This window comes from Salvelinus fontinalis, chromosome 8, assembly GCF_029448725.1.
Source record: "Salvelinus fontinalis isolate EN_2023a chromosome 8, ASM2944872v1, whole genome shotgun sequence".
Taxonomy (NCBI): Eukaryota; Metazoa; Chordata; class Actinopteri; order Salmoniformes; family Salmonidae; genus Salvelinus; species Salvelinus fontinalis.
Window position 1 is genome coordinate 38,892,192 of NC_074672.1, and position 27,066 is coordinate 38,919,257.

General features: G+C 43.6%; 1 protein-coding gene across 8 annotated transcripts in view; it reads left to right on the forward strand.

Annotated features, from left to right (window-relative positions):
- The window catches only part of LOC129861223 (ERC protein 2-like), a 480,843-nt gene that overhangs the window by 257,789 nt on the left and 195,988 nt on the right, over positions 1–27,066 (forward strand). For all 8 annotated transcript variants that reach the window (XR_008760519.1, XM_055932445.1, XM_055932443.1 and 5 more), the window contains 2 exons: positions 7,384–7,531; positions 22,793–22,981. Coding sequence is in view for 7 of the 8 variants with exons in the window: in XM_055932445.1 (XP_055788420.1) it covers positions 7,384–7,531; positions 22,793–22,981 (337 nt within the window). In the remaining variant the exon portion in view is untranslated. The remainder of the gene's footprint in view (positions 1–7,383; positions 7,532–22,792; positions 22,982–27,066) is intronic.

Below are 27,066 nucleotides of genomic sequence, written 5' to 3' on the forward strand. Positions count from 1 at the left end.
CAACCTACATCTGAGGTAGCAACCTACATCTGAGGTAACAACCTACATCTGAGATAGCAACCTACATCTGAGGTAACAACCTACATCTGAGGTAGCAACCTACATCTGAGGTAGCAACCTACATCTGAGATAGCAACCTACATCTGAGGTAGCAACCTACATCTGAGGTAGCAACCTACATCTGAGGTAGCAACCTACATCTGAGGTAACAACCTACATCTGAGGTAGCAACCTACATCTGAGGTAACAACCTACATCTGAGATAGCAACCTACATCTGAGGTAACAACCTACATCTGAGGTAGCAACCTACATCTGAGGTAGCAACCTACATCTGAGGTAACAACCTACAATTGAGGTAGCAACCTACATCTGCGATAGCAACCTACATCTGAGATAGCAACCTACATCTGAGGTAGCAACCTACATCTGAGGTAGCAACCTACATCTGAGATAACAACCTACATCTGAGGTAGCAACCTACATCTGAGGTAGCAACCTACATCTGAGGTAGCAACCTACATCTGAGGTAGCAACCTACATCTGAGGTAACAACCTACATCTGAGGTAACAACCTACATCTGAGATAACAACCTACATCTGAGATAGCAACCTACATCTGAGATAGCAACCTACATCTGAGGTAACAACCTACATCTGAGATAGCAACCTACATCTGAGGTAACAACCTACATCTGAGGTAACAACCTACATCTGAGGTAGCAACCTACATCTGAGGTAACAACCTACATCTGAGGTAACAACCTACATCTGAGGTAACAACCTACATCTGAGATAACAACCTACATCTGAGATAGCAACCTACATCTGAGGTAACAACCTACATCTGAGATAGCAACCTACATCTGAGGTAACAACCTACATCTGTGGTAGCAACCTACATCTTTGAAGTTGAAGTCAGAAGTTTACATACACTTAGGTTGGAGTCATTAAAACTTGTTTTTCAACCACTCCACAAATTTATTGTTAACAAACTGTAGTTCTGGCAAGTCGGGTTGGACAAATACTTTGTGAATGACACAAGTCAATTTTCCAACAATTGTTTACAGACAGATTATTTCACTTATAATTCACTGTATCACAATTCCAGTCGGTCAGAAGTTTACATACACTAAGTTGACTGTGCCTTTAAACAGCTTGGAAAATTCCAGAAAATTATGTCATGACATTAGAAGCTTCTGATAGGCTAATTGACATCATTTGAGTCAATTGGAGGTGGACCTGTGGATGTATTTCAAGGCCTACCTTCAAACTCAGTGCCTCCTTGCTTGACATCATGGGAAAATCAAGAGAAATCAGCCAGAAATCAACCTCCACAAGTCTGGTTCATCCGTTGGAGCAATTTCCAAACTTCTGAAGGTACCACGTTCATCTTTACAAACAATAGTATGCAAGTATAAACACCATGGGACCACGCAGCCGTCATACCGCTCAGGAAGGAGACGCATTCTGTCTCCTAGAGATGAAAGTACTTTGGTGTGAAAGTGCAAATCAATCCCAGAACAACAGCAAAGGACCTTGTGAAGTTGCTGGAGGAAACAGGTACAAAAGTATCTATATCCACAGTAAAACAAGTCCTATATCGACATAACCTGAAAGGCCGCTCAGCAAGGAAGAAGCCACTGCTCCAAAACCGCCATAAAAAAGCCAGACAATGGTTTGCAACTGCACATGGGGACAAAGATCGTACTTTTTTGGAGAAATGTCCTCTGGTCTGATGAAACAAAATAGAGCTCTTTGGCCATAATGGCCATCGTTATGTTTGGAGGAAAAGGGGGAGGCTTGCAAGCTGAGGAACAATCAATCAATCAAATGTATATATACATCAGCTGATGTCACAAAGTGCTGTTCAGAAACCCAGCCTAAAAACCCCAAACAGCAAGCAGTGCAGGTGTAGAAGCACGGTGGCTAGGAATAACTCCCTAGGAAGGCCAGAACCTAGGAAGAAACCTAGAGAGGAACCAGGCTATGAGGGGTGGCCAGTCCTCTTCTGGCTGTGCCGGGTGGAGATTATAACAGAACATGTTCAAATGTTCATAGATGACCAGCAGGGTCAAATAATAATAATCACAGTGGTTGTCGAGGGTGCAACAGGTCAGCACCTCAGGAGTAAATGTCAGTTGGCTTTTCATAGCTGATCATTCAGAGTATCTCTAATGCTCCTGCTGTCTCTAGAGAGTTGAAAACAGCAGGTCTGGGACAGGTAGCTTGCCCAGTGAACAGGTCAGGGTTCCATAGCCGCAGGCAGAACAGTTGAAACTGGAGCAGCAGCACGGCCAGCTGGACTGGGGACAACAAGGAGTCATCAGGCCAGGTAGTCCTGAGGCATGGTCCTAGGGCTCAGGTCCTCCGAGAGAGAGAAAGAAAGAGAGAAGAACACCATCCCAACCGTGAAGCACGGTGGTGGCAGCATCATGTGGTGGGGGTGTTTTGCTGCAGGATGGACTGGTGCACTTCAGAAAATAGATGACATCATGAGAAAGGAAGATTTGTGGATATATTGAAGCGACATCTCAAGACATCAGTCAGGAAGTTAAAGCTTGGTCGCTAATGGGTCTTCCAAATGGACAATGACCCCAAGCATACTTCCAAAGTTGTGGCAAAATGGCTTAAGGACAACAAAGTCAAGGTATTGGAGTAGCCATCACAAAGACCTGACCTCAATCCTATAAAAAATTTGTGGGCAGAACTGAAAAATTGTGTGCGAGCAAGGAGGCCTACAAACCTGACTCAGTTACACCAGCTCTGTCAGGAGGAATGGGTCAAAATTCACCCAACTTATTGTGTGAAGCTTGTGGAAGGCTACCCGAAACGTTTGACCCAAGTTAAACAATTTAAAGGCAATGCTACCAAATACTAATTGAACGTATGTAAACTTCTGACCCACTGGAAATGTGATGAAGCTGAAATAAATCTTTCTCTCTACTATTATTCTGACATTTCACATTCTTAAAATAAAGTGGTGATCCTAACTGACCTAAGACAGGGATTTTTTTACTAGGATTAAATGTCAGGAATTGTGAAAAACTGAGTTTAAATGTATTTGGCTAAGGTGTATGTCAACATCCGACTTCAACTGTACGTCTGTGGTAACAACCTACGGCTGTGGTAACAACCTACATCTGTGGTAGCAACCTACGGCTGTGGTAAGAACCTACATCTGAGGAAGCATGACAAGGAAATTCAAAGGTTAGCTATAAAGCAAACAGACCTCGTCACCAGGCTATGTCTGTTAGAGGTACTTGGTTATAATAGATATGTTAACGCTCTTATTGAAGGCTGTTGCTCCTCCTGTTAAAATAGATGGTTCTTTAGGCTCTTATTGTGAAGGCTGTTGCTCGCCCTGTTAAAATAGATAGTTCTTTAGGCTCTTATTGTAAAGGCTGTTGCTCGCCCTGTTAAAATAGATGGTTCATTTAGGCTGTTATTGTGAATGCTGTTGCTCCTCCTTTTAAAATAGATGGTTCATTTAGGCTCTTATTGTGAAGGATGTTGCTCCTGTTAAAATATATCGTTTGTTTATGCTCTTATTGTGATGGCTGTTGCTCTTGTTAAAATAGATGGTTCGTTTAGGCTCTTATTGTGAATGCTGTTGCTCCTCCTTTTAAAATAGATGGTTCATTTAGGCTCTTATTGTGAAGGCTGTTGCTCCCCCTGTTACTTTACATCTATAATATTTTTAAAAAATCCAGTTCTTTTACAGCTTTTACATCGTTGTCATTTTACAACTCTGCTTATTATACCAGGATATCATCAAATTATTGTGGCTATAACTTTGATTTATAGAATTGACCAAACAAACTATTCTATTCTGTGGGTTCTGGACTAGTGTCTGTTCTATGCAGTGTATTTCTAGCTGCATAATTCTAAGTGTGTCTCCCTGTAATGAATGTGCTAAAGGTTAAAGTTTACAGAGTGCTCTCTCCCCAACAGGTACCTCTACACTTGCTCTAATGCAGGCACCCTGTGTGTATGTGTGTGTGTTCCCTCTGTAGCGAGCGTTAAAAGGAATAACAGGAGAGGTGTGTGGAGACGAGGGGTGTCACCCTGGACCAGCACAGTGATTAATGGTGTGATTAAGGGCTCAGATCCACACACACACACACACACACACACACACACACACACACACACACACACACACACACACACACACACACACACACACACACACACACACACACACACACACAGACCCTATTAATCGCCCTGAATAAGGGGATTCCAGAGCCAGCGTTCAGATAATTGGACTGAAAACACAGAATGTGGATTTCCAGGGCTAGATGACTTTATTCTTAGTTAGAGTGTTTATTTTCAGAATGGAGATATTTCTACAGGGATTTAAATCATGGAATAAAAACACAGGCTTCCACTCCAATGTGGGACGTTTTTGAAATGAGTCTGTTGAATACCACCCATCCCCCACCCTGCCTCCTCTGTAGCTCACCCCACAACCTTTACCTTACTGCAAACATGCACTCTTCATTGCATCCCCTATTTAACAGTCTGGAGTTAGGGTGCGTTATGTTTACTCTACTAAAAGTACCAGCCCAGTCTACACGCTAACAGTATACCGCTACACTGGACCACGGAAAGCATGAGCACTGCAATGTCTGTCTGCCACCATGGAGAAGAGATGAACTGTTCATTTACTACCTAGGACAAGAGAGGACAGGAGAGGACAGGAGAGGAGAGCTACTAACTTGACATATAATCTAGTTAGTATTGAGTGAATGAATACATGTCAATACGAATATTATGTGCACAACTCAACACAACAATGATTCAGCCCACTCTCTCAGCCCACTCTCTCTGGTCAGAATGTATTTAAATGGAAGGCTGCCATTGTAAACCCTCTCTGGTTCTCCCTGTCTCTATCTGCTGGTTTTACTGTAGGCCTTGGGGCTATCTCTTGCTCTGTCCTCTCTCTCTCTCTCTCTCTGTCTATCCCTCCCTCTCTCACTCTGTATTCTCTCTCTCTCCCACACTCTGTCCTCTCTCTCTCTCTCTCTGTCCTCTCGCTCTCTCTGGTGTCTGGTTGTTTTTCTGTAGGTCTGGGGGCTTACTCTCCCTGTACACTCTCCTAGTAACTTTTAAATACAAATGTGTGACCCTACAGTTTGTTCCTCCTATCCCTACAGTTTGGTCCTCCTAACCCTACAGTTTGTTCCTCCTAACCCTACAGTTTGTTCCTCCTAACCCTACAGTTTGTTCCTCCTAAACCTACAGTTTGGTCCTCCTAACCCTACAGTTTGGTCCTCCTATCCCTACAGTTTGGTCCTCCTAACCCTACAGTTTGTTCCTCCTAAACCTACAGTTTGGTCCTCCTAACCCTACAGTTTGGTCCTCCTAAACCTACAGTTTGGTCCTCCTATCCCTACAGTTTGGTCCTCCTAAACCTACAGTTTGGTCCTCCTAACCCTACAGTTTGGTCCTCCTAACCCTACAGTTTGGTCCTCCTATCCCTACAGTTTGTTCCTCCTATCCCTACAGTTTGTTCCTCCTAACCCTACAGTTTGGTCCTCCTAACCCTACAGTTTGGTCCTCCTAACCCTACAGTTTGTTCCTCCTAACCCTACAGTTTGGTCCTCCTAACTCTACAGTTTGGTCCTCCTAACCCTACAGTTTGGTCCTCCTAACCCTACAGTTTGGTCCTCCTAACCCTACAGTTTGGTCCTCCTATCCCTACAGTTTGGTCCTCCTATCCCTACAGTTTGGTCCTCCTATCCCTACAGTTTGTTCCTCCTTAATTGTGTGAACATAGAGGGGTTAGGACACTGTAATGACAGTCTCCAATACCTCCTCTCCTCTACAATGACTCAGTCTCCAATACCTCCTCTCCTCTACAATGACTCAGTCTCCAATACCTCCTCTCCTCTACAATGACTGTATTACCTCACACTCACCCTACTGTATTACCTCACACTCACCCTACTGTATCACCTCACACACCCCCTACTGTATTACCTCACACTCCCCCTACTATATTACCTCACACTCCCCCTACTATATTACCTCACACTCACCCTACTGTATTACCTCACACTCCCCCTACCGTATTACCTCACACTCACCCTACTGTATTACCTCACACTCCCCCTACCGTATTACCTCACACTCCCCCTACCGTATTACCTCACACTCCCCCTACCGTATTACCTCACACTCCCCCTACCGTATTACCTCACACTCCCCCTACTGTATTACCTCACACTCACCCTACTGTATTACCTCACACTCCCCCTACTGTATTACCTCACACTCCCCCTACCATATTACCTCACACTCCCCCTACCATATTACCTCACACTCCCCCTACCATATTACCTCACACTCCCCCTACCATATTACCTCACACTCCCCCTACCATATTACCTCACACTCCCCCTACTGTATTACCTCACACTCCCCCTACCGTATTACCTCACACTCCCCCTACTGTATTACCTCACACTCCCCCTACCGTATTACCTCACACTCCCCCTACTGTATTACCTCACACTCCCCCTACCATATTACCTCACACTCCCCCTACTGTATTCCCTCACACTCCCCCTACCATATTACCTCACACTCCCCCTACTATATTACCTCACACTCCCCCTACTGTATTACCTCACACTCCCCCTACTGTATTACGCTGCACACTGCACCTCCCCATTAACTGACCCTTCTTCCAGCCAGGACAATAACAATAGAGACAAAACAAGATATACACAAAGCAATCGTTTTACTTCATAACTGTCAGCTAGCTATATATGAATCGTAATATAGATGTACATTTTTTCGTGGGTAGCTAGCTAAAAGTTATTTGTGGCTATCTGGCTAGTTAACAGTAGTAGCTAGCCAGTTAGCCCTATTAACTTATTATAGGCTTGCGATCTACGGTATGAAGGTAGGTAAACATACCAAAATTAACACAGCATGTATTTATTAACGTGTCAAGGTAAAATATTGTCATCAGGCAACATATGATATGTGAATAGAAAACATTTCATTCCGAAGTCGGAGTGTATTTTCTCTCGCTTCAGCTCAAATAATGGGCTGCCATTGATTTCAAGAATGTTTTCGTCATTTTTTACATGGTTGCGTCATATTTCTGTGCATACTATCCGTTGAAGTTTGCATTGATGCATGCTTCAACATACAGTATGTACAAATGGAGTACGCATTTGAGAAGTGCCCTCCGTGCTCCATTTTGTTTTGGAATCATACTCCTACTCTCTCGTGCTCCAATTTGCTTGGTTTGAGCACGGTAGTCTGCTCTGAGCACGGTAGTCTGCATTTTGAGAAACAACCAATGTCTTCCTAACCATCTTCCTCTCTCTCTGTCCCTGTCATCCCCCTCTCCCTCCTCTCCCAGGCAGCAGGCCCTTCTAGCTGCGATCAGTGAGAAGGATGCTAACATAGCCCTACTGGAACTGTCCTCCTCTAAACGTAAGAAATCACAGGATGAGGTGATGTCACTGAAGAGAGAGAAGGACAGGCTCATGCACCAGCTCAAACAACAGGTACATGTGATGACTTTATCCTCCAACACACGCACTCACTCACTCACTCACTCACTCACTCACTCACTCACTCACTCACTCACTCTCTGGATCTGAGAGGTGAGCCTGACACTCCAGTCCTCTGGGTGATTAATGGAGGTTATTAGAACCAACTCAGACCACCTTACTGCATCCTAAAATGAACCCTTCTGCCAGTAAATACCAGTGAACAGACACACAGAGCAACACACACACACAGAGCAACACACACACACAGAGCAACACACACACACAGAGCAACACACACACACAGAGAGCAACACACACACACACACACACACACACACACACACACACACACACACACACACACACACACACACACACACACACACACACACACACACACACACACAGAGCAACACACACACACACACAGAGCAACACACACACACAGAGCCACACACAGAGCCACACACACACACACACACACACACACACACACACACACACACACACACACACACACACACACACACACACACACACACACACACACACACACACACACACACACACACACACACACACACACACACACACACACACACAGAGCAACACACACACACAGAGCAATGATCCTATACCTCTGTGCTTTACTGTAATGTATAACCTCTGGGAGATAAATTAAGATATGTGGGTCATTACGACCATGTCGGACCATGTCAGTACCTCTGCTACCCTGAATGCTAAAGCTAACGAGCTAACAACAGGACATAGACACACTACCCACTGAGTCAAAGAGGCTTCTGGGAAATGTTATGGTTTAAAAAGTCAACAGATGCGTCTAGTGTGTGTGTGTGTGTGTGTGTGTGTGTGTGTGTGTGTGTGTGTGTGTGTGTGTGTGTGTGTGTGTGTGTGTGTGTGTGTGTGTGTGTGTGTGTCTGTGTGTGTGTGTGTGTGTGTGTGCTCATAAACAGTAAACAGTTCCTGGGGGGTGTGGTCTGTCAGAGGAATTTCAGGGAAGGCCCATTATCTGTTTATCGCCTAGGATGCGTCATGTTTTCCCGTTCGGTAACTCATGGTTACGAGTCCACCTGGCGATGTGACACACAAGGCTCCACATACATTGGATGATTGGGAGAGAAAACAACACACTGGTTGGCTGTTATGGAATAGTGATCCAATTAGTCCAGAAACTTCAGAAATGTGTTCAAATATATTACTATTCCCCGTCTTGACAAGTAGAACACATTTAAAGGCAAATTGTCTCCCAGCATTAAATGAGGCACTTTACATGTTCTATGTGAAATATGTTGATAAGCATTTTTCAAGAACATCGACTCACTCACACATAAACCGTTCTCCCTCTTTTGACCCATTGACACACTTATCAGAGTCTCCTTCCTCAGCCCCTGAAGCTGACCAGGAAGCTGACCAGGAAATGCCAGGGAATTATGGGAGTCGGAGTCTCAAAGGGGAACATGATCCGGGGACAGCATATAGATTTACAGATAGTGGTGACTTGTCTGGCTTCCCCTGTGTGTGCTGAAGTTAGGCTTTGAAAGGTTGCGTCTCTGCCACACACACCTCAACAGGCTAGTTTCTCCAACTGAGGACAGGAGAGGGATAAATGTGTCTGGGAATGGGAATTATTTCCCAATGATGGATAGCCATTGGTCAGATGCTCTTTGAAGCCTTAGAAAGATGGATTTGTAATTCTTAAATATGTGCCAATGCTCACAGACACACACACACACACATTGCCCTGCTGGGAAGATGGATTAGAATTCTCCAAGGTGTGTCAATGCTATGACAACCTGGCTGCACAGACCATAGTCACTTTCACACACTGGAGTGATTTCATAATGATGCCTTGGTTACACATACACATGCTCACAGCCCCACACACACAGCCACACACACAGCCACACATGCATGCTGGGATAAACATTGTTGCTGGCCTAACTTACAGCTCCGTACGCTACCTAATATGGCTACAATTAGATCAGCTGGAAATCCCTATATGGCTACAATTAGATCAGGTGACTTCACAGAACCCTGAAGTATCTTTATTTCACTATACCATAGCCCACTTATTTTGCATAGCTACATTTAGGCTCTTCTTGTACATCTGAAATGATTATAGTCAGTGTTAGCAAAAGGACAATAGTTCCACCTTGCCCTCTGATAGGCCGGGTTGAGCTTGTGGGGAAGAGGCTAGGGGTCCATTCGGAATAAGGCATATCACCTGTTTCCTCGCCATAACGATAGTATCAGCTCACCTCCGTTCCGGCCCCGTCTCACCTGAAGAACATAAACTACTCCATAAAGGACTACTCTTCCCCGTCACGTCACTCCACTGACTTCCTGTAGTCCGATCTGTTTGCAGCAAATAGTTCAATATAACAGCAGGAGTACACAATTGTTTTATTTAAAGTTTTGTATTGGGTGTATCTACCTACAGGCAGTGCCTTCGGAAAGTATTCGGACCCCTTGACTTTTTCCACATTTTGTTACGTTACAGCCTTATTCTAAAATTGATTAAATAAAAAAAAATCCTCAGCAATCTGCACACTATACCCCATAATAACATAGCGAAAACAGGTTTTTAGAGACTCGAAATTGAGCTCAGGTGCATCCTGTTTCCATTGATCATCCTTGAGATGTTTCTACAACTTGATTGGAGTCCACCTGTGGTAAATTCTAGTGAATGGACATGATTTGGAATGGCACACACCTGTCTATATAAGGTCCCACAGAAGGGCCTTGGCTCAGGGTGGTGAACAAGAACCCGATGGTCACTCTGACAGAGCTCCAGAGTTCCTCTGTGGAGATGGGAGACAACCATCTCTGCAGCATTCCAACAATCAGGCCTTTATGGTAGAGTGGCCAGACTGAAGCCACTCCTCAGTAAAAGGCACATGAGAGCCCGATTGGAGTTTGCCAAAAGCCACCTAAAGACTCTAAGACCATGAGAAACAAGATTCTCTGGTCTGATGAAATACAGATTGAACTCTTTGGCCTGAATGCCAAGCATCACTTCAAGGGGAAACCTGGCACCATCCCTATGGTGAAGCATGGTGGTGGCAGCATCATGCTGTGGGGATGTTTTTTATCAGCAGGGACTAGGAGACTAGTCAGGATCGAGGGAAAGATGAACGGAGCAAAATACGTAGAGATCCTTGATGAAAACCTGCTTCAGAGTGCTCAGGACCTCAGACTGGGGAGAATGTACATGTGATATTTCAGATTTTAATACATTTTTAATAAATTAGAAAACATTTATAAAAGTATGTTTTGGCTTTGTCATTATGGGGTATTGTGTTTAGATTGGTTATTATTATTTACTTATTTTAAATACATTTTAGAGTAAGGCTGTAACGTAACAAATTGTGGAAAAAGTCAAGGGGTCTGAATACTATCCGAAGGCACTGTACCTCCATAGTTTTGTTTTGTTTTTTACACACTGCCTGCAAACACGCTGGATGCTTCAGAATACATTGGAAAGATTGAACTATTCAATGATGAGACCCTTCAAAAGTTTGGGATCACTTAGAAATGTCCTTGTTTTTGAAAGAAAAGCTCATTTTTTGTCCATTAAAATAACGCAAAATTGATCAGAAATACAGTGTAGACATTGTTAATGTTGTAAATGACTATTGTAGCTGGAAACTGCAGATTGTTTATGGAATATCTACATAGGCGTACAGAGGCCCATTATCAGCAACCATCACTCCTGTGTTCCAATAGCAGGTTGTGTTAGCTAATCCAAGTTTAATATTTTAAAAGGCAAATTGATCATTCGAAAACCCTTTTGCAATTATGTTAGCACAGCTGAAAACTATTGTTCTGATTAAAGAAGCAATTAAACTGGCCTTCTTTAGACTAGTTGAGTATCTGGAGCATCAGCATTTGTGGGTTCAATTAAAGGCTCAAAATGGCCAGAAACAAAGAACTTTCTTCTGAAACTCATCAGTCTATTCTTGTTCTGAGAAATGAAGGCTATTCCATGCGAGAAATTGCCAAAATACTGAAGATCTCGTACAACGCTGTGTACTACTCCCTTCACAGAACAGAGCAAACTGTCTCTAACCAGAATAGAAAGTGGAGTGTGAGGCCCCGGTGCACAACTAAGCAAGAGGACAAATACATTAGAGTGTTTAGTTTGAGAAACAGACGCCTCACAAGTCCTCAACTGGCAGCTTCATGAAATATTACCCACACAACACCAGTCTCAACGTCAACAGTGAAGAGCCGACTCCGGGATGCTGCCCTTCTAGGCAGAGTTCCTCTGTCCAGTGTCTGTGTTATTTTGCCCATCTTAATCTTTTTTTTTTATTGGCCAGTCTGAGATATGGCTTTTTCTTTGCAACTCGAATTGCTGCAAAGAAACCACTACTAAAGGACACCAATAATGAGAAGAGACTTGCTTGGGCCAAGATGCACAATCAATTGACATTGACAATCTGTCCTTTGATCTGATGAGTCCAAAGTTGAGTTTGCTGGTTCCAACTGCTGTGTCTTTGTGAGACGCAGAGTAGATGAACGGATGATCTCCTCATGTGTGGTTCCCACCATGAAGCATGGAGGAGGAGGTGTGATGGTGTAGGGGTGCTTTGCTGGTGACACTGTCAGTGATTTATTTAGAATTCAAGGCACACTTTACCAGCATGGCTACCACAGCATTATGCAGCGAAACGCCATCCCATCTGGTTTGCACTTAGTGGGACTATAATTTGTTTTTCAACAGGACAATGACACAAAACAAACTTACAGGCTATGCATTTAGACCAAGAAGGAGAGTGATTGAGTGCTACATCAGATGACCTGGTCTTCACAATCACCCGCCCTCAACCCAATTGAGATGGTTTGGGATGAGTTGGACTGCAGAGTGAAGGAAAAGCCGCTAACAAGTGCTCAGCATATGTGGGAACTCCTTCAAGACTGTTGGAAAAGCATTCCAAGTGAGAGAATGCCAAGAGTGTGTAAAGCTGTCATCAAGGCAAAGGGTAGTGTCGTGTCTTTGGCATCATTAAAGATGAAGACTGTTATTTTATCAAATCAATTCTCTGTAATTATTATTACGTGATTAAACGAATCATGTACATTTAATTAACTAGGAAGTTTGGGCACCACGAAAAATCTTCAGATTAAAACGTTATCATTTTTCAAATATAACTATTCCGATATTTTTATATCTGATCAATTAGTCTTCATCTGTGTATTAATTATTCTTTACCTCACGTCAGTCTCATCTGAACGTCATAAATTGTTGGTTATCTGAACGAACCCAGCGTTTACTATAAATCATCCATACACCAATTGGCTTTATCATTTATTTACTAACTAACTAAGTAATCACAGAAATGCATAAACTAACAATGATAGGGAAGATTCCCTAGTGGGCTAAACCGGTATGACTGCTTGGTGGACAAAGGGAAGGGGGTGTGGACTGAGAAAGAGCGGGAAAGACAAAATTGATTTATTACGCAGTCTCTAATTATATACATTGAAATTCTAATCCTTTGCACATGAACGGCCGCACATTCAAGAATAATTGCAAGTACAAATTTACGGTGTATGTCATTGTTGTCTTCTCTGTTGGAATCCGGTCCGTCTGCTGGAGAGTTAATCCGAGTCTCTCTCTCTCTTTCCCTGAAGATCAAAGTATTTTGTGGTAGAATAGATACTTCAGAGTACCATTCAGAAATGTTCTCATAGAATAGATGTTTCGGTGGTTGTCGGTATTCACATCCCAGGTTTACATAATTTCTAGCTGCAGACTAGTAATTAGTATCTAAGATTTGCTCTTATTCTGTAGGGATCAATAGTCTCAGAGTTTAACAATTTCCAGCCGTGTAGCCAATGCTCCACATGTTATGGTTAGGATTTCATCAACCATTGCAACCTTAGCTTACACTGAGGTTTTTGTGGTCTTAACTATTCGCAATCACAGCTCACACTGTGGGTTTGATTAGTCTGAAGAGGATTTTCTTCTGAGTTTTTTTTTATTTGTAACAGTAGAAGAGGGCGGTTCCATGACACCAGATCATGTCTGTGCTCACGGGGGCGTGGCCACTGACTAGTTAAACTTTACAGGGAATACAATTCTCTCAAAATTAAAGGTTAACATCAAATTTCACAAATAGTTTCATCTTTACTCATTCATTTTATACAATAATTAGATGCAAACACCATAATTGAGAAATGTACACATTCCGAGATATAGTTATACATGTTTCCTGCCCTTCGTGAGGTCACCAAATTAAACACACTCAACATAACTGTCCCTTAGGTGTCTACGGACCCTTCCCACTTTCTCACAAGTGGACATATAGTTTAATTTTCTCATTTTGGTGATTTAGGAGTTTGGCCACGTGAAATCCTTTGTTCACTCTGTGGTCTCTCTGTCTGCATGAAAAGGGGGAGAGAGTCTCCGCCAGGAATTTACGACCTGAGATAACAGAACCTGGGTGTAGGAGAGAGGGGGAAGCCACGATCTACACCCAGAAAGGGCCACGTCATGACAATGGCTACTTTGAAGAATTGATTTAACACTTTTTTGGTTACGACATGATTCCATATGTGTTATTTCATAGTTTTGATGTCTTCACTATTATTCTACAATGTAGAAAATAGTAAAAATAAAGAAAAACCCTTGAATGAGTAGCTGTGTTCAAACTTTTGACTGGTCTTGTATACCAACGACCTTCCTTATGCCTTATCAGAAACTCAAACTACTATATTTGCAGATTATACTACAATTTATACAGCAAGACAATCGGTTCAACAGGTACAGCAGGCTCTAGAAGTAGATCTGGGAAATATTAGGGAGTGGGTTTGCCGGAACAAACTTATTTTGAATGCCAAGAAAACCATCAGGAAAAGGCCAACACAGCATGGGATGCGATTAAGCATGCGGGGAGTACAAATTGAGGAAGTGGCAGATACCAAACTACTAGGGCTGCAGCTAGACAACTGCTTTTCATGGTCGACTCAGATAACTCATCTATGTATTTAAAAAAGCATGATCAGAAGGATGTCTCCCGTGAAATATTCTTAAGCAAACAACCCAGGCATTATTTGGGAGTCAGGTGAACTACAGTTCTGTGGTCTGGGGACATGCATCAGCAAGTCAAATTAGGAGACTGCAGATTGAATAGAACAAAGCAGCAAGGATTGTTTTAAGGTGGAGATATGGTTCTTCTGTTGTAGTCATGGTCAATGCTCTTGGGTGGTCATCAATCAACAAGATCATTGAAAAAAAACATGCTTATTTTATTTCATAATATACACCATTTAAAACGGCCAAACTCCATTCACAACAGTATTCAGTTGGTAAGAGACAGACATTCAGTCAATACTAGGAATAAACTGTCCACCGTCTATGTGTTATCCCGGCAGAAAAGAGAAATAGGCAATACAACATTTTGATTCAGAGCAATAAAGAAATTGAATAATTTATCTGAGCAAACCAGAAATCTTTCAATATATACATTCAAAGAATAGTTTTGAACCATTTAAATGTAATAAATTGAAGGTTGTGCAGGACTATGGCAGATGAAGAAACCCATCCATCTTTCCATCCATCAGTTTTTATCTGGTCAAGTGTATTATGTCTGTTGTTTGTAACAGTGTGCTATATTTGAACATGTGATTGTATTATAACGTATGAGGACTATTTGAAGAATAGTCCAAATGAGGAATAAAATAGATCCTAATACAATAAACAAATACATTCCCTTATCCCACCTTTTCTCACCTTACTCCACCTTATATCACCTAACCTCACCTGACCCCACCTTATCTCACCTTACCCCATCTTATCTCACCTTACCCCACCTGATCTTATCTCACCTTACCCCATCTTATCTCACCTAACCTCACCTTACCCCCATCTTATCTCACCTTACCCAATCTTATCTCACCTGACCCCACCTTATCTCACCTTACCCAATCTTATCTAACCTTACCCCATCTTATCTCACCTTACCCCATCTTATCTCACCTTACCCCATCTTATCTCACCTTGCCCCATCTTATCTCACCTTACCCCACCTTATCTCACCGTACCCCGCCTCTCCTTACCCCACCTTCCTACCTCACTTTACCCCAACTCACCTAACTTCACCTCACCACACCTTATCTCACCTACCTCACCTTATCCCACCTTACCTTACCCTACCTTACCCCACCTCACCTTATCCCAACCACCTCAACTTACCCCACCTTATCTCACCTTACCCCACCTTATCTCACTGTACCCCACCTTATCTCACCTTACCCCACCTCACCTCATCTTATCTCACCATACCCCACCTTATCTCACCGTACCCCACCTCTCCTTACCCCACCTTATCTCACCTCACTTTACCCCAACTCACCTCACCTTACTCCACCTGAACTCACCTAACCTCACCTTGTCCCACTTTACCTCCCCTTATCTCACCTTACCCCACCTTACCTTACCCTACCTTACCCCACCTCACCTTATCCCAACCACCTCCCCTTACCCCACCTTATCTCACCTTACCACACATTCTCACCTTACCCCACCTTTAACTCACATTATCTTACCTTACCCCACCTTATCTCACCTCACCTTATCTCACCTTATCTTATCTCACATTATCGCACCTGCTAATACAACTAACCACTAGTGTCTGACCCAGCCAGACCCTTCCAAAGGTGTGTATGTGATTGTGTCTGTTCCCTACCCTTCCTAACTACCTGTTACTCACCATCTAGTCAACTCCTCTCTAATCTCTCAGTAAGAACCACTCACCTCCCAGTCTACACCTCCTCTAACTCTGGTGTCTTGCAGAACACAATCTCCTCTAACTTAAACCAGAGCCTCTCTGTCTCTCTATCTCTCTCTCTCTCTCTCTCTCTGCATATTTCAGTGTAATTTGAATCATTAGTGGAGTAAAGGAGTGTGATTCATCACCCATAAGCCTCCCAGCCTGCAGCTATGCTGAGGAACAACACATCACTAACCACTCTGTCACGGCACTGATATAATCCAATGAAGTCTTCATCTGAAATATGGATGCCGTCAGACAGAATCACCATAGTTTCATTAGTAACTATGCCTCGCTCAATTTATGACCTGTCAAAAGTTGTTTGTTAGCGCCATGCTTTCTCAGTCTTCGGCTGCTTTCAACACATGTATTCCCCCTATCCCACACAAACAGCCAATCATTTAGAACTCTGTGAACTCAACGTTTATTTTTCCCGAGCAGACAGTAAACAATTTCAAAGTAATTTCAGTCAACGTGAATCAATCTTTATCATTTCAGAGGGAAATTGGTTTTTGAGCAAGGGTCACACCAAAACCAAAATAAATGACATTCACAAAGTGAATTTAACCCTTTACACTGGAGGGAATTGGCCTCCATGGATCTTCAACTCTATGTTGGTCTCTCCTAGTTGTGTCGTTGAGGAACTAGTTCAAGCACACCTGTAGTTGTTTTGTTTGGAACACAACCCTACATCCCTACCATCACATTTACTGTTGTTGTTGTTTACGCAATCCAAAAACGGTCCATTATAAATCCCAATCTGGGTCAGCTCGACATCATTTGACAGCTTGTTCTATTACCAACATAACTAGCTAAGTTATAAAATATGATCTTACAGTGTTCAGCTTTCACAAGGCAATTCAGGGAAACAGATAACTTTGGTGCACATAGAAAGGAGTCATGAGTGTTCAGCTTTCACAAGGCAATTCAGGGAAACAGATAACTTTGGTGCACATAGAAAGGAGTCATGAGTGTTCAGCTTTCACAAGGCAATTCAGGGAAACAGATAACTTTGGTGCACATAGAAAGGAGTCATGAGTGTTCAGCTTTCACAAGGCAATTCAGGGAAACAGATAACTTTGGTGCACATAGAAAGGAGTCATGAGTGTTCAGCTTTCACAAGGCAATTCAGGGAAACAGATAACTTTGGTGCACATAGAAAGGAGTCATGAGTGTTCAGCTTTCACAAGGCAATTCAGGGAAACAGATAACTTTGGTGCACATAGAAAGGAGTCATGAGTGTTCAGCTTTCACAAGGCAATTCAGGGAAACAGATAACTTTGGTGCACATAGAAAGGAGTCATGAGTGTTCAGCTTTCACAAGGCAATTCAGGGAAACAGATAACTTTGGTGCACATAGAAAGGAGTCATGAGTGTTCAGCTTTCACAAGGCAATTCAGGGAAACAGATAACTTTGGTGCACATAGAAAGGAGTCATGAGTGTTCAGCTTTCACAAGGCAATTCAGGGAAACAGATAACTTTGGTGCACATAGAAAGGAGTCATGAGTGTTCAGCTTTCACAAGGCAATTCAGGGAAACAGATAACTTTGGTGCACATAGAAAGGAGTCATGAGTGTTCAGCTTTCACAAGGCAATTCAGGGAAACAGATAACTTTGGTGCACATAGAAAGGAGTCATGAGTGTTCAGCTTTCACAAGGCAATTCAGGGAAACAGATAACTTTGGTGCACATAGAAAGGAGTCATGAGTGTTCAGCTTTCACAAGGCAATTCAGGGAAACAGATAACTTTGGTGCACATGGAAAGGAGTCATGAGTGTTCAGCTTTCACAAGGCAATTCAGGGAAACAGATAACTTTGGTGCACATGGAAAGGAGTCATGAGTGTTCAGCTTTCACAAGGCAATTCAGGGAAACAGATAACTTTGGTGCACATAGAAAGGAGTCATGAGTGTTCAGCTTTCACAAGGCAATTCAGGGAAACAGATAACTTTGGTGCACATAGAAAGGAGTCATGAGTGTTCAGCTTTCACAAGGCAATTCAGGGAAACAGATAACTTTGGTGCACATAGAAAGGAGTCATGAGTGTTCAGCTTTCACAAGGCAATTCAGGGAAACAGATAACTTTGGTGCACATAGAAAGGAGTCATGAGTGTTCAGCTTTCACAAGGCAATTCAGGGAAACAGATAACTTTGGTGCACATAGAAAGGAGTCATGAGTGTTCAGCTTTCACAAGGCAATTCAGGGAAACAGATAACTTTGGTGCACATAGAAAGGAGTCATGAGTGTTCAGCTTTCACAAGGCAATTCAGGGAAACAGATAACTTTGGTGCACATAGAAAGGAGTCATGAGTGTTCAGCTTTCACAAGGCAATTCAGGGAAACAGATAACTTTGGTGCACATAGAAAGGAGTCATGAGTGTTCAGCTTTCACAAGGCAATTCAGGGAAACAGATAACTTTGGTGCACATAGAAAGGAGTCATGAGTGTTCAGCTTTCACAAGGCAATTCAGGGAAACAGATAACTTTGGTGCACATAGAAAGGAGTCATGAGTGTTCAGCTTTCACAAGGCAATTCAGGGAAACAGATAACTTTGGTGCACATAGAAAGGAGTCATGAGTGTTCAGCTTTCACAAGGCAATTCAGGGAAACAGATAACTTTGGTGCACATAGAAAGGAGTCATGAGTGTTCAGCTTTCACAAGGCAATTCAGGGAAACAGATAACTTTGGTGCACATAGAAAGGAGTCATGAGTGTTCAGCTTTCACAAGGCAATTCAGGGAAACAGATAACTTTGGTGCACATAGAAAGGAGTCATGAGTGTTCAGCTTTCACAAGGCAATTCAGGGAAACAGATAACTTTGGTGCACATAGAAAGGAGTCATGAGTGTTCAGCTTTCACAAGGCAATTCAGGGAAACAGATAACTTTGGTGCACATAGAAAGGAGTCATGAGTGTTCAGCTTTCACAAGGTAATTCAGGGAAACAGATAACTTTGGGGCACATAGAAAGGAGTCATGAGTGTTCAGCTTTCACAAGGCAATTCAGGGAAACAGATAACTTTGGTGCACATAGAAAGGAGTCATGAGTGTTCAGCTTTCACAAGGCAATTCAGGGAAACAGATAACTTTGGTGCACATAGAAAGGAGTCATGAGTGTTCAGCTTTCACAAGGCAATTCAGGGAAACAGATAACTTTGGTGCACATAGAAAGGAGTCATGAGTGTTCAGCTTTCACAAGGCAATTCAGGGAAACAGATAACTTTGGTGCACATAGAAAGGAGTCATGAGTGTTCAGCTTTCACAAGGCAATTCAGGGAAACAGATAACTTTGGTGCACATAGAAAGGAGTCATGAGTGTTCAGCTTTCACAAGGCAATTCAGGGAAACAGATAACTTTGGTGCACATAGAAAGGAGTCATGAGTGTTCAGCTTTCACAAGGCAATTCAGGGAAACAGATAACTTTGGTGCACATAGAAAGGAGTCATGAGTGTTCAGCTTTCACAAGGCAATTCAGGGAAACAGATAACTTTGGTGCACATAGAAAGGAGTCATGAGTGTTCAGCTTTCACAAGGCAATTCAGGGAAACAGATAACTTTGGTGCACATAGAAAGGAGTCATGAGTGTTCAGCTTTCACAAGGCAATTCAGGGAAACAGATAACTTTGGTGCACATAGAAAGGAGTCATGAGTGTTCAGCTTTCACAAGGCAATTCAGGGAAACAGATAACTTTGGGGCACATAGAAAGGAGTCATGAGTGTTCAGCTTTCACAAGGCAATTCAGGGAAACAGATAACTTTGGGGCACATAGAAAGGAGTCATGAGTGTTCAGCTTTCACAAGGCAATTCAGGGAAACAGATAACTTTGGGGCACATAGAAAGGAGTCATGAGTGTTCAGCTTTCACAAGGCAATTCAGGGAAACAGATAACTTTGGGGCACATAGAAAGGAGTCATGAGTGTTCAGCTTTCACAAGGCAATTCAGGGAAACAGATAACTTTGGTGCACATAGAAAGGAGTCATGAGTGTTCAGCTTTCACAAGGCAATTCAGGGAAACAGATAACTTTGGTGCACATAGAAAGGAGTCATGAGTGTTCAGCTTTCACAAGGCAATTCAGGGAAACAGATAACTTTGGGGCACATAGAAAGGAGTCATGAGTGTTCAGCTTTCACAAGGCAATTCAGGGAAACAGATAACTTTGGTGCACATAAAAAGGAGTCATGAGTGTTCAGCTTTCACAAGGCAATTCAGGGAAACAGATAACTTTGGTGCACATAGAAAGGAGTCATGAGTGTTCAGCTTTCACAAGGCAATTCAGGGAAACAGATAACTTTGGTGCACATAGAAAGGAGTCATGAGTGTTCAGCTTTCACAAGGCAATTCAGGGAAACAGATAACTTTGGTGCACATAGAAAGGAGTCATGAGTGTATCCAGGTGTTTTCTTCACAGTCGACTAACAGGCTCATTGTGTTCAGAACAACCAGGGTGTGACGCCATGTCATCTTGTAACTGTACATCACACAGTGATCAGAAACGTTGACACTGGATATGACATGAGCTTTATGATAGGGAAATGTGAAGTGCACATTTGGACTCATGGGTGTTCGGCTTGATTTCAAACACAAAAGCGGTATTTATCTCATCTTTCAAAATACATCAAGTCATTTAATTCACAGAATTTCCTCACTTTGATCAGTTTATTTTTTTGCTAAAGTTTCCCAGTTACCAGGAGGGATGGTGCTCAAGTTCAGAACGTCAGTCAGTATAAAACCCACACAGCACTGTGACGCACAGAGCCTGAACTCTGACGTCACGTATAGAATTACTGTACAGCCGTTCAAATTGAGGTGCTTATTAGTGCCCAAATCTGCCATTTTCAACCGTATACAGGTACGAGTGTATCACTTTAGCAGTGTTGTAGCCAACGTGATGTGAGAACTATAGCACAGTCTATCTGCTGTGAATCATCCAGGTGCTAAATATTGGTGGAGGAACGGGCAGCTGAATATTGGTGGAGGAACGGGCAGCTGAATATTGGTGGAGGAACAGGTAGCTGAATATTGGTGGAGGAATGGGTAGCTGAATATTGGTGGAGGAACGGGTAGCTGAATATTGGTGGAGGAATGGGTAGCTGAATATTGGTGGAGGAACGGGTAGCTGAATATTGGTGGAGGAACGGGTAGCTGAATATTGGTGGAGGAAAGGGTAGCTGAATATTGGTGGAGGAACGGGTAGCTGAATATTGGTGGAGGAACGGGTAGCTGAATATTGGTGGAGGAATGGGTAGCTGAATATTGGTGGAGGAATGGGTAGCTGAATATTGGTGGAGGAACGGGTAGCTGAATATTGGTGGAGGAATGGGTCGCTAAATATTGGTGGAGGAACGGGTATATGCATATTGGTGGTGGAACGGGTAGCTGAATATTGGTGGAGGGACGGGTATATGCATATTGGTGGAGGAACGGGTAGCTGCATATTGGTGGAGGAACGGGTAGCTGAATATTGGTGGTGGAATGGGTAGCTGAATATTGGTGGAGGAATGGGTCGCTAAATATTGGTGGAGGAACGGGTATATGCATATTGGTGGTGGAACGGGTAGCTGCATATTGGTGGTGGAACGGGCAGCTGAATATTGGTGGAGGAACAGGTAGCTGAATATTGGTGGAGGAACGGGTAGCTGAATATTGGTGGAGGAACGGGTAGCTGAATATTGGTGGAGGAATGGGTAGCTGAATATTGGTGGAGGAACGGGTAGCAGAATATTGGTGGAGGAACGGGTAGCTGAATATTGGTGGAGGAACGGGTCGCTGAATATTGGTGGAGGAACGGGTCGCTAAATATTGGTGGAGGAACGGGTCGCTGAATATTGGTGGAGGAACGGGTCGCTGAATATTGGTGGAGGAACGGGCAGCTGAATATTGGTGGAGGAACGGGTATATGCATATTGGTGGTGGAACGGGTAGCTGAATATTGGTGGTGGAACGGGTAGCTGAATATTGGTGGAGGAACGGGTAGCTGAATATTGGTGGAGGAACGGGTAGCTAAATATTAGTGGAGGAACGGGTCGCTAAATATTGGTGGAGGAACGGGTCGCTAAATATTGGTGGAGGAACGAGTCGCTAAATATTGGTTGAGGAACGGATAGCTGCATATTGTTGGAGGAACGGGTAGCTGCATATTGGTGGTGGAACGGGTAGCTGAATATTGGTGGAGGAACGGGTAGCTGAATTTTGGTGGAGGAACGGGTAGCTGCATATTGGTGGTGGAACGGGTAGCTGCATATTGGTGGTGGAACGGGTAGCTGCATATTGGTGGAGGAACGGGTAGCTGAATATTGGTGGTGGAACGGGTAGCTGAATATTGGTGGTGGAACGGGTAGCTGCATATTGGTGGTGGAACGGGTAGCTGCATATTGGTGGTGGAACGGGTAGAATGAGTTTCTCCCATTCCATGTAAAGGGTTTTGAGATTGAGAAATGCTAAACACACTATAAATTGTAAATGTTCTCCTCCAGACCCAGAGTAGGATGAAGCTCATAGCAGACAACTATGATGAAGAACATCTACACCCTCATCATCCTCACCATCCTCACCACCCCCACCCGGGGGTACACCCGGCTCACCCGGCACACCCTGCTCACCCACACCACCGGACCCCTGCAAGAGGACCACCCCACGCCAACCACAGAGCCCCAATGGACCAGGTTAGTACTCTCTCTCTCTCTCTCTCTCTCACTCACACTCACACACACACACCACACAGCTGAAAGATGTGATTAGACATTGATTTGGTATGTGCTAGGTTCTGTTCCTCTCTCTTTGTCTGAGCTGACAGTAATACACATATCATCCTCAGAGGCAGCTACTTGTGGTCTGATCATCATCAAAGAAATCCCCTCTCTCTTCTCACCTCTATTCCTCCACCACTCCATCTCCATCCTTGCCAACTTACAGTCATTTAGATATGAGGCTGCCAGATAAGTATTTTTGATTTATGTGTGAGGTTAGTTTATACTCCCCCCTCATACAAAACTCTCTCTGAGTTTAGTGTCAATAACATCATCTCAGGATCATCTCCAACTTCCCTTAGGACATTCAAATTAGTCCCTGTTAGAAGAGAGCTCAATGGATACAGTGTCTTCCCGAAAGTATTCCTAACCCTTGACGTATTCCACATTTTGATATGTTACAGCCTGAATTCAAAATGGATTCAATATTTTTTTTCCAGCTATCTACACTCAATACCCCATAATGAAAAGTGAAAACAGGTTTTTTGGGAATTTTTGCAAATGTACATAAGTAAATGAGTCAATACATGTTAGAATCACCTTGATTACAGCTGTGAGTCTTTCAGGGTAAGTCTCTGAGAGCTTTGCACAATTGGATTGTACAATATTTGCACATTATTCTTATTCTGTCAAGTTGGTTGTTGATCATTGCTAGACAGATATTTTCAAGTCTTGCCATAGATTTTCAAGCCGATTTAAGTCAAAAATGGAACCAGGCCACTCAGGAACATTCAATGTCGTATTGGTAAGCAACTCCAGTGTATATTTTGGCCTTGTGTTTTAGGTTAAGGTTTTGTCTCCCAGTGTCTGTTGGAAAGTAGACTGAACAAGTTTTTCCTCTAGGATTTTGCCTGTGCTTAGCTCTATTCTGTGTCTTTTTATCCTAAAAAACTCCCTAGTTCATGACGATGGCAAGCATACTCATAACAAGATGCAGCCACCACCATGCTTGAAAATATTAAGTGATACTCAGTGACTTGTTGTGTTGTTTACGACCCAAATATAACACTTAAAGTTCATTTCTATGCCACATATTTTTGCAGTTTTACTTGAGTGCCTTATTGCAAACAGGATGCATGTTTTGGAATATTTGTATTCTGTACAGACTTCCTTCTTTTCACTCTGTCATTTAGTTTAGTATTGTGGAGTAACTACAATGTTGTTGATCCATCCTCACTGTTCTCCTATCACCGCCATTAAACTCTGTATCTGTTTTAAAGTCACCATTGGCCTGGACCATGGACCTTCCTCTCCAGGAACTGAGTTAGGAAGGACACCTCTATCTTTGTAGTGACTGGGTGTATTGATACACCATCCAAAGTGTAATTAATAACTTCACCATGCTCAAAGGGATATTCAATGTCTGTTTTTTGTATTTTTGTTAGTGTTAGATTTAGGGTTAGGAGGTAGGGTTAGTTTTAGGGTTAGGAGCTAGGTTCAGGGTTAGGGAAAATAGGATTTTGAATGGGACTGAATTGTATGTCCCCACAAGACTGTGTGTGTGTGTGTGTGTGTGTGTGTGTGTGTGTGTGTGTGTGTGTGTGTGTGTTTATATATGTGTGTGTCTGACAGAAGCAGCTTGGGGGCTATCAGGTGTGCTGTCTGCATAGTCTCCCATTGATAAGAGTGTCTCTGGCATTATATGTACTAAGAAATCATTTAAGGTGTACATTTTACATGGGAAGGTTTAACACCAGGCGGGCTGCAGCGTTCTGGATAACGTGCAGGGGTTTGATGGCACAAGCAGGGAGCCCAACCAACAGTTGCAGTAGTCCAGATGGGAGATGACAAGTGCCTGGATTAGAACCTGCACCTTTTCCTCTGTGAGGTAGGGTTGTACTCTATGGATACTAGTCACTGCTTTGATGTTTGCAGAGAACGACAGGGTGTTTTCCAGAGTTACACCAAGGTTCTTTGTACTCTGGGAGGGGGACACCATGGAGTTGTCAACCGTGATGTATAGGTCTTTGAGCAGGCAGGCCTTCCTTGGTAGGAAGAGCAGCACCATCTTGTCGAGGTTGAGCTTGGTGTGGTGGGCCAACATCCAAGCTGAGATATCTGGCAGGCACGCAGAAATCTGTGTCGCCACCTGGGTGTCAGAAGGAGGGGAAGGAGAAAAGTAATTGAATGTCATCCTCATAGCAATGATAGGAGAGACCATGTAAGGATATGATGTAGCCGAGTGACTTGGTGTATAGAGAGAAGAGGGCCTAGATCCAAGCCCTGGGGGACACCAGTAATGAGAGTACGTGGTGCAGAAACAGATCCTCCCCACGTCACCTGGTAGGAGCGGCCTGCCAGGTAGAATGCAATCCAATAGTGTGGAGAGACTGAGACGCCCAGCCCTGAGAGGGTTGAGAGGAGGATCTGATGGTTCACGGTGTCGAAGGCAGCAGCTAAATCTAGGAGGATGAGAACAGAGGAGAGAGAGTCAGTAGGATAAAGGAAGGAAATAGTTTCCTAGGGTTAGAGGCAGAAGCTTGACATTTTGAGTGATAGAAAGTGGTTTTAGAAGCAGGTACAAAGGAAGAGAAGGTAGAGTGAGTGAAAGGATGATAGGTCCTCCTGAAGTTTAGTTTTCCTCGCTCAGCTGCTTGCAGCCCTGTTCTGTAAGTTCACAATGTGTCACTCAGCTGCTTGCAGCCCTGTTCTGTAAGTTCACAATGTGTCACTCAGCTGCTTGCAGCCCTGTTCTGTAAGTTCACAATGTGTCACTCAGCTGCTTGCAGCCCTGTTCTGTAAGTTCACAATGTGTCACTCAGCTGCTTGCAGCCCTGTTCTGTAAGTTCACAATGTGTCACTCAGCTGCTTGCAGCCCTGTTCTGTAAGTTCGCAATGTGTCACTCAGCCACAGAGCGGGAGGGCCGAGCAGGCCAAGAGGAAAGGGGACAGTGCGAGTTATAGGATGCGGAAAGGGAGGAGAGTAAGGTCGAAGAGGCAGAATCAGTAGACAGGAAGAAGAAGGATTTAACAGAGATGATAGGATAGAAGAGTAGAGAGTAGTGGGAGAGAGAAGGCAAGTCATGTGCCGTCACACTCTATCTGTGTAGGGGCTGAGTGGCTCGGGTTGGAGGAAAGAGAGACAGAAAAGTAAACAAAGTAGTGATCAGAGACACAGAGGGGGGTTGCAGTGTGATTAGTAGGAATACCTCTAGTAAAGATGAGGTCAAGCATATTGCCTGCCTTGTGAGTGGGAGCGGACTGGGAAAGGGTGAGGTCAAAGAGTGGAAAGAGAGAGTTGGAAAGAAATGAATCGAAGGCAGACATCGGGACGAAGAGCGGTGAGCCATCGTCAGGAAATGAGCTTATCAAGGTGTCAAGGTCATTGAGGAGCTCTCTAAGGGCACCTGGTGGGTGATAGATGACAACAATGTTAAGTTCGAGTGGACAAGTGACAGTGACAGCATGGATCTCAAATGAGGAGATGGACAGGTGAGAGAGGGAGAAAAGAGAATCTCCAGTTAGGAGAAATGACTAGACCTGTTCCACCACCGTGACGACCAGATGCTCTCGGACTATGAGAGAAGATGTAGTCAGATGAAGAGAGAGCAGCTGGATTAGCAGTGTTTTCTGGGGTGATCCATGTCTCCGTCAGGGCCAAAGTGTCAAGGGACTGAAGGGCAGCATAGGCTGAGATGAACTCTTGAGTTCATGACCGCACATCAGCAGTTCCAAATGCTGCCAGAGACCATGAATTCCACATGGGTTGTGCACGCAGGGTACACTAAATTAGAAGGATTGCAGCCAAGGGGTGGGTAGCGTCTGCAAAGCCTACATGGAGGAGTGAACAGGTATAGAAAACACACATACTTGCCAAAGCTACAAAACAGCAAAATGAGATCATCTGAAAATAACTAGGTAAGAAACTCAAGTGACAGAGTGGTGTGGAGCCTTCCTCTCTTTCCTTCCTTGATTAACTGCAGAAAAACTCATCAGAACTGTCTTAGCTTTGCCACGAGACCGCCGCTGACACGACCCCCGCTGACACGACCCCTGCTTAC